Raw genomic sequence first — 8,158 nt, 5'->3', positions numbered from 1 at the left:
ATTAAAAAAAAAAGAACTAGTCTTATAAGACCAAAAAAAGAATAATTTAAAAAGTATTTACATTTGCTTACTATAATGTAGCATTGTAAGCATTGACAAGGTTCATACTATCCTTAAGCTATTCTCCTTGTATCCATCTAGCATCTTCAAAAGGATCATTTTTGAACTTGATAAGATACCGTCGGATAATCTTACCATGTCTTAGTACATTATCTTCATGTCAAAGAATTGATTCGGGATAAAGCACCTCTTCTTGATCTTCAATCTCAAGCAGGTCCTCAATGATTGCTTCTTGTGGTGGCTCTCCTTTGTAAGGCTTAAGTAGGCTCACATGAAAATCATTGTGAATGAGCCAATGGCTGGGCAACTTGAGTTGATATGCCATCTCATTGATTAGTTTTAAAATTTCAAAAGAACCATAGTATCTTTTTGTTAGTTTAGCATAATACTTTTGGTGGCCCATAGGACTTTTGCCCATAGTCTGTCTTAATCGAGCCTTGGGAAATTTGAGTAGAACCCAATCATTTTCCTTGAAATCTAAGGCCCTTCTACTCTTGTTAGCAACAGCCTTTTGCTTTGTTGGGAATGGGTAAAGAGTCCTTAATCGTTTGCAAAGATTCTCGTAGGTCTCGGCTATACTTATTGGCAGCGAAGATCGTCTCATGTACCTTAAGTAGAAAGGGACTTTTAGGTCTTCCTTCAATGATTTTGAAAGGTGCCTTCCTCGTAGTAGTATGGATAGTGTTATTGTATGCACACTCTACAAGAGGTAGGTAATTTTCCCATTGGGAACATTGATCTACTTTGGTAACATAGTTCTTAAGTAGATCTAGAAGCATAAGGTTGGCTATTTCACTTTGGCCATCCGTTTGTGGGTGATAGGCTGAAGAGAAATTAAGCTTAGTACCTAGATTCTCCAAGAGACCCTTCTCAAAATTCCTGGTCATTCGAGGATCTCTATCCGACACTATTGATGTTGGAAAGCCATGGTGCTTAAAAATTTGGGACATGAAGAGGGTTGCCATTTGGTGTGCCTTAATATTTCTTTTTACAGGTATAAAATGTGCTTATTTACTAAACATGTCTACTATTGTCCATATTCCCATATTCCCTTGGACAGACTTGGGCAATCCAAAGATAAAATCCATGGATATGCTCTCCCATGGTGAATTAGGAATTGGCAAAGTCTGGAGCAATCTAGGATGCTTCCCCCTATCATAATTTGTCTTTTGGCATACCACACATTTTGACACATAGTCTTGTATGTCCGTCTTCATGGTAGGCCAATAGAAATACGTCTATACTCCGTGAAGGGTAGGTTGAATCCTTTGATGCCCCACATAGGGAGGAACATGGGATTCATACATTACTTTCTCACAAAGAGAGTGAGTAACACATAGCCTATTGCCATAGAGAAGATAATTATCCTGCAAGGTGAATAGTTCTTCCTTCTTTCCTAAGGCAAGGGCTGAAATTACATCTTTAAAATCGGGGTCAGTAGCATACTCATCTATCATAGAAGGTAGATCATTGTGAGTTGCTATGGACACCGCATTGGCGCTTGGCCATCATGATAGTGCATCAACTACTTGATTGTGCTTGCTAGCAACGTGAGCAATATGAAAATTGACTTGTGAAAAGAAAATTTTCCCACCTCATTTGTTTATCGGAGAGCTTGGTTTGCATCATGAAGTACTTAAGACTTTGGTGATCCGTGCGTAGGATGAATGGAGCCCCCAAAAGATAGTGCTTCCATGTGTGGAGGGCATGGAGGACAGCTAGTAGCTCCTTCTCGTAGATGCCCAATACTTGCACATCAGAATTGAGTCTTTGACTCTCATATTCTATGGCATGCCCTTCTTGAAGAAAAATTTCTCCAAGATAATCTCCACAAGCATCACATTGGACCTCAAATGGTTTTGAGAGATCCGGTAGTGTAAGCACGGGTTGAGAGGTAAGCTTTTCAAAAGCACTTTGCTCTTTAGCAGTCCATATGTACTTAACATTTTTCTTGGTCAATTCATGTAGTGGTCCTACTATTTGGGATAATTTAGCTATGAAGCATTTATAGTATGCACGCATACCAATAAAGCTTTGTAGCTCATGTAGATTCCTTGGACTAGCCCATCCTTTTATTAACTCAAGCTTGGTTGGATCCATACAGATACCATCTTGAGAGATAACATGACCTAAGTATTGAATCTCTTGGAGAAAAGATTCACTCTTCTTTTGGTTAATGAAAAGTTTCGGGATATTGTGGCCCGACGACGGTCAAAAAGTGACCAAAAAATGGTTGGTCAATTGATTGGTTGTCCACTATTCAATGGCCGATGGCCAAAGTCAATGGCCAGTGGCCGGCATTCAATGTTCGGTGGGTGAGTTTCACGTGGACTTGTCTACCTAAGGGCGGCCACACATGGGAGAGTTCAACTTGGACTTGTCTACACAAGGATGGCTACACACGATTGTCTCTCATAAGAGAGGGCAACCCATTTGGCATATGAAAGGAGGCCTCTTCTACACACAAAACGCATTTTGAAGGTGTGAGGCGGAGTACAAGAGTGAAGCAAGGGGGGAGTTCAATTAGGGGTTGCTAGTCCCTTTGTAACCTTATTGCTAGCAGCAAGCTAACCCATGTAACATTTTTCGAGAGTTTTATTGTAAAATCACTTATTCTTTTGATAAATTGAGAATATTCTAATTCCCAGGTGGATATTGTAATCAATGAGCCGGGACTATAAGCTTCCAAATTGTATCAACTTATCCTTAGTTAGAGCTCCCAGATTATTAGTTTTTGACCAAAGAAACCTTGGCTAAGGTATAAAAGCCAATTTTTGTAAGTTATTTTTAAGTTTTGGATAACAGAAATACAGCGCTCACTTCTCTTCTTCTCATGCTTCCTACTCCCGTGTCGGTTGTCACATTGTAGTGTCGTCTGTTGCGTTGCAATTGTAGGTAAGAGCTCTACGCATTGACATAAACGTATCACGGTAAACTGTAGCTTTTGACGTCACCGACCCGCAGTCTAATTTCATCATAAGTAAAACTTTAAGGTAGGAAATCACAAAGTAAGCATAGGCAGGGTATTGGGGCATCATTGCTAAGCATTTAGATGCATTCGGGGTCAAAAACTACTAGGTCAAAAACTCACTCTGTTGTTAATAATCACGATTTTTGAACATCAAAAGTGATATATGCAACCATAAGCATGTGTGCTTAGGTCTTATATACATGTCCTAGAAGTTTTGTAACATTCGGATGTCATTTTATGTTGTAACCATGATGTTTTGTTTGTCGATTAGCGATTAGCTTTTGATGACTTTGATCATTTGAGTGTAGCTTGTGTTAGATGTGACTTGTCTATTGTTTTCCAAGAGATTGAAACCCTCTTGTAGCCTCTATGCACTAGTCAAGTCAGCTTCGTCCCATCAATTGACAATTATGTTAGTGGTTCTCGCTCTGTCTACAATAAGATAGGAGTGAGGTTAGAAACCCATTTCACACCTACTTCTAGTTTGAAGTGCAATTCCATCAACGATGAGTAGATGCTTCCCCATGGATGTAGCTCACATTGGGTGAACCATGTATATCATGCTCTCTCTCTCTCTCTCTCTCTCTCTCTCTCTCTCTCTCTCTCTCTCTCTCTCTCTCTCTCTCTCTCTCTCTCTCTCTCTCATGTGTGAATTATCTCTCTCCATTAAGTAGAACATTCTAATATCTCTTTAGCTACACCTTTATTCCTAACATAGTGGGTAAAAACCATATGTGATCGTGAAGTCGGCTACAAATTGTTACAACAAAGATATTAAAGACAATAATGGGTAGCTGAAAGGCAACAAGTGGCTATAGATGTGGTGGTATGACAAAGGATGGGCCACATAGGCTCTGGTCTCTGTGTTCATCATCGTCATCACGCTCTTTGTAAGTCCTTCACTCACCATCAGCTATTTATCGTTTCTGTCATGGTATCTTTGTCTTTCGTACCTACTCCCATGTCAATCAGGATCTCCATCATCATGTTGATAATGTCTATTGTGATCTCCATCAGCCCCTTTTGTCATTGTCTCAAGTATCGTGCTCAACAATAATAATCTCCATGATTTCTTCAATCATCACCATCCCTCTAACTACGATCTCTTCTATGTTAATCCTCTCTATCATGGTCTCTTTGTCTTTCATACTCCTCACAAGGCAACCAAGATCTCCATCATCATGTTGATCATGTCTATTGATGTGCTCTTCATCATCATTTCTTATGCAACTTCTCCCAGCGGGTCGACTCTCATATTTAGTAGAAATGCACTCTGAGTCCTTCAATCACCACCTTCTCGCTACGATCTCTTTTATATGTATCCTCTCTCTCATGATCTCTTTGTCTTTCACCCTTTTTGGAATGGCAATTGTGATCTCTATCATCATGTCGATTATGTCTCATGCGATCTCAATTATCAGCTCTTTTGCGGCTTTTTCCATCTACTGGACTATCGCGTGGGTTGTTCTGTTGTTGTTCATTGCTCCTTGCTCTAGTCCATATGCTGCTAACTGCTACAGATTTGGAGTGATTCTGCTCCAACACTACAGAGTCAAAATCTCTTTGCCACAACATTACTTTCAACATATGCTACAACTCAAATTTTTGTTGCTTGGCCGACTTCTATTTTCAGCATTCAAACTTGCTTTGAGATGTCGACTCTTTGAAAAGTTGTTTGAAGGATTTCCTTTCAAACAACATGTTGTTAGAGACTAGTGATCCCTTATTTTTTTGCAATACCCAAGCTCGACTGCACGACTCAAAACTCTCAAACTCTAAATTTTGCTTGGTCACTCACTTGGAATCTTCAAGAAAGTACTCTTCCAGCAAGACTCTTGGAAAACATTAGCTATTTGTCTGCAACCAGCTCACAGATGATGGTTGTCATAAAATCTAATATCAAACTAACCCAGATGATTTTTTCATATTGAACTGATATTTAATGTGGGAGAATAAACGGGAACAACAGTTCGAATATAGACATGTGCTTTTAGATTTATCTCAGCACGGGACCAAAGGCAATAGGTCCAAATAGAAGATGTTCCAGCAAATAGCAATGCCAGCTAATGGAGCTTAAAAGACCATAGGGTTAGCTTTATTAAAGACCTCCAAAGGTTAGTGTCAAAAGTCCTTAGACCCAAGACCTTAGAGTATGTTAGACCTCAAGCAAGTTAAGCATGTGCTTGTCGTGCTTGAGCTGACTAAGGTGTTTGTTGTGCTTGCTAACTAAGGTGCTTGAGGTGCTTGTCATGCTTATGGGACAAGGTGCTTGAGAAGCTTGAAGTCAAACCAAGGCCTACAATGGGGGGGGGGGGGGGGGGGAGCCATGCAAGTAGGGGATGAGAGAGAATGACCTTCCCCTCACTCAAAGGATACCCCTTGCTCAAAGAGGCATGTCAAGCTCCTATCTAGGTTGCCCCCATAGTGTGCCTAAAGCCTATTGGTTGACTTTGAGAGAGGTCCAATGAGAATTTAGTTTATTTAATTAATTGTTTAGGCATTTTTCAAGCCCTCTCTCTCAAAGGGGAAAGGAGGACACTTATCCAAATGCTACCATGGTTGCTTGATATGTTTAAAGCATGTGATTGGCTAGTCTAGAGGAGGTCCAATCAACTTCAAGCATAAGCTAGGAAGAGGGGTTGATCCAAGAAAGGAGGGGGGTATCTTGACCATATACCCTCTCTCTCTCTCTCTCTCTCTCTCTCTCTCTCTCTCTCTCTCTCTCTCTCACACACACACACACACACACACACACACACACACACACACACACACACACACATTCTCATGGTGTGTTGTGCAAGAACCTCCATATCCTTCTCCAAGCTTGAGAAGTTGAGAGCCTACACCAACAACTTTTGGCTATGGAATGCAAATCCAACCAAGAGCCATGCATCAATGCTATGCTAGACATATTCTTCATCTCCATTACTATCCTACTATGCTATGCTAAGCTCTATGAGTGATGGTATGAGAGGATACTACTTCTTTCTCATAAGTTACTTCTTCTTCCTCTTCCCTACCCTCATTCCCTGCTAGCTCTCTCCACCTTCCAAGGTGTTTGAGGTCTTGGGACTAAGGGTAGAGACAAGTTAATGCTTTCATTTAGCTAAGTTGCAAGCATAATTCTGGTGCATGAAGCTCTCTATCTTCATTGCACCATCAAGGTCTCAAGGAACACAAAGCTTGTTGTTAGGGCTTACTTCCCTAACAGTAACGCAGAGTAAAATACACAGCAAACTGCATACAACATAGCTTTACTGTACAACAGAAAATTGCAGAAGATCAGGGACACGAATGAATTGTATTGTATTACTGCATACTCTGCATCATGTAAACACACGCTACAACCCCCTGCTAACTGTCATCATGCGCCAAGAAGTAACTTGCACAACTAAAAGCAATCCCACTTAAACTAACCATCATAGGTGTAAAAACACCCTTAGAGTTCAAAGGTCAAAACCTTGGTTACAAATAAAAGGTAAATAAACTAGGACTAAAGCATTAGGGTCTAACACCCGGCACATCCAGTGGGGAATGTTTGCAAAACATTGTAAGAACCCACAATATCCCTTGACAAAACAAGCCTAAAAATCAACATAAAAATCTTCTTACTACTGCTCTTGAAGATCAAAATCTTCAGTGTCAACAGGATCCCCTGACTTTTCCTCCATATCTTGAGCAGCTCCAAGTAATGTAGCATCAATACCTGGATCTTTAGACATTGCCTCAGCACTCTTCAGCAAAAGTTCCTCTATGTTCTCCTGATCCTCTGTGTCATCAACCTGTATAACTGAAACTGAAACTGCAGTTTGACCTGCTTCCTGAACTGAGCCCTGAACTGTTTCCTGAACTGACAAATGAACTGTATCTCTAGCTTCCACTTCAACTGTAGACTGAACTGGCTCAGCTACTACAATATCCATTTCCATCTGAACTTGCATCTTCTGTTGCAATTCTGCATTTTGCTTCTTCAAATTAGCTAATTGTCTCTATAAAAGAAAAATTTCCTCCTTGGATTTCTCCTCTGCAAAAAGCCTGGTATGTTTTACTAACCACATCATACATTGTAATTTTAATCTACTTCCACACTCCTTTCATATACTCCATGACCTCACTCTTCATTTTCTCAATGACATACAAGCCTTCTACATCCAGCTCTTCTTCTTACATGTGTTTGATCTTTTCCTCCACTTTTCTACAAGTTGCAACCCGGCTTACTATGTTGCTACTCTCCAAAGATGCATTAACAGTAGACATTTCAGCCAATTGCTCTTACAGTACTTGGAACCACTCCTCCTTCCATTTAAAAATTCTTGCTGAAGTCTTTTCTCTGACTGACACTACCTGCTTGTAAGAATCCAATTCCTGTGTCATCAGTTCCTAAACTTTAGTTAAATCCTGAATCTTTTTAGCCAAAAACTCTATCTCATTCTGTGCTTTCTTGTCCTTTAAAGCCCCTTGCTTGACCTACTTAAGTTGAGTCTGAAGGCTGTCATTTTCTCTGCTCACAAATGTAGGATCTAGAGACTGCTGCTCCACATACTCTTTAATCAAATTTATTGCAATTTGCACTTCAGTAAAAGAGACATTACAAAACTGAGCTTTAAAAATTGCAGGTCTCTCCAAAATAGAATCTTTAAATGTAGCTACAGGCTGCTGCTCTAACAACTTATGAAGTCTCTTGATCTTAAAACCTGTTTTGACAGTTGCACGTATCACAGGCTTTTCAGGCACACCTGCTGGAGTATCTGAAAATAAATCTCCAAACTCTTTATCCATCTTATCTTTTACTGCATTCAAAGATTCTTGTTTAGAGTAATCCGCAGAGAAAAGATCCTGAATGTCTTTATCTATGTGCACAGATCTGTGGTCCAAGAACAATTTGTCTTTTCTCTCTTCTTATTAAAGAGCCCACATCTTCAGTTACTTGTGGTGAAATTTGGCATTGTATCCCCTGCAAAATGCTTTTGTTGTTGACATATTGAAACACAGCAGCAAGATAAGGCCCAACCTTAGTTGTCCTATCTTTCCTTCTTTGCTTTGTGTAAATTTCAAATTTCATCCTGTCAAACAAAATATTAGCCGACCCCATGTGTCTACCACTTTTTGCAGCTAAAAAGATGC

General features: G+C 40.0%; 1 protein-coding gene across 1 annotated transcript; it reads right to left on the bottom strand.

Annotated features, from left to right (window-relative positions):
* Nucleotides 1-6,645: 6,645 nt before the first annotated feature.
* On the bottom strand, nt 6,646-6,957 carry LOC147437588 (uncharacterized). Its single transcript, XM_086486132.1, has one exon. It carries the CDS (start codon nt 6,955-6,957, stop codon nt 6,646-6,648), a length of 312 nt encoding a protein of 103 aa, XP_086342258.1.
* Between the last annotated feature and the right edge of the window lie 1,201 nt (nt 6,958-8,158).

Source organism: Adiantum capillus-veneris, chromosome 17 (genome assembly GCF_014529385.1).
Source record: "Adiantum capillus-veneris isolate H3 chromosome 17, ASM1452938v2, whole genome shotgun sequence".
Lineage (NCBI taxonomy): Eukaryota > Viridiplantae > Streptophyta > Polypodiopsida > Polypodiales > Pteridaceae > Adiantum > Adiantum capillus-veneris.
The sequence above is the reverse complement of the archived record's forward strand: the minus strand, read 5'-3'. Positions and strand labels throughout refer to the sequence as shown.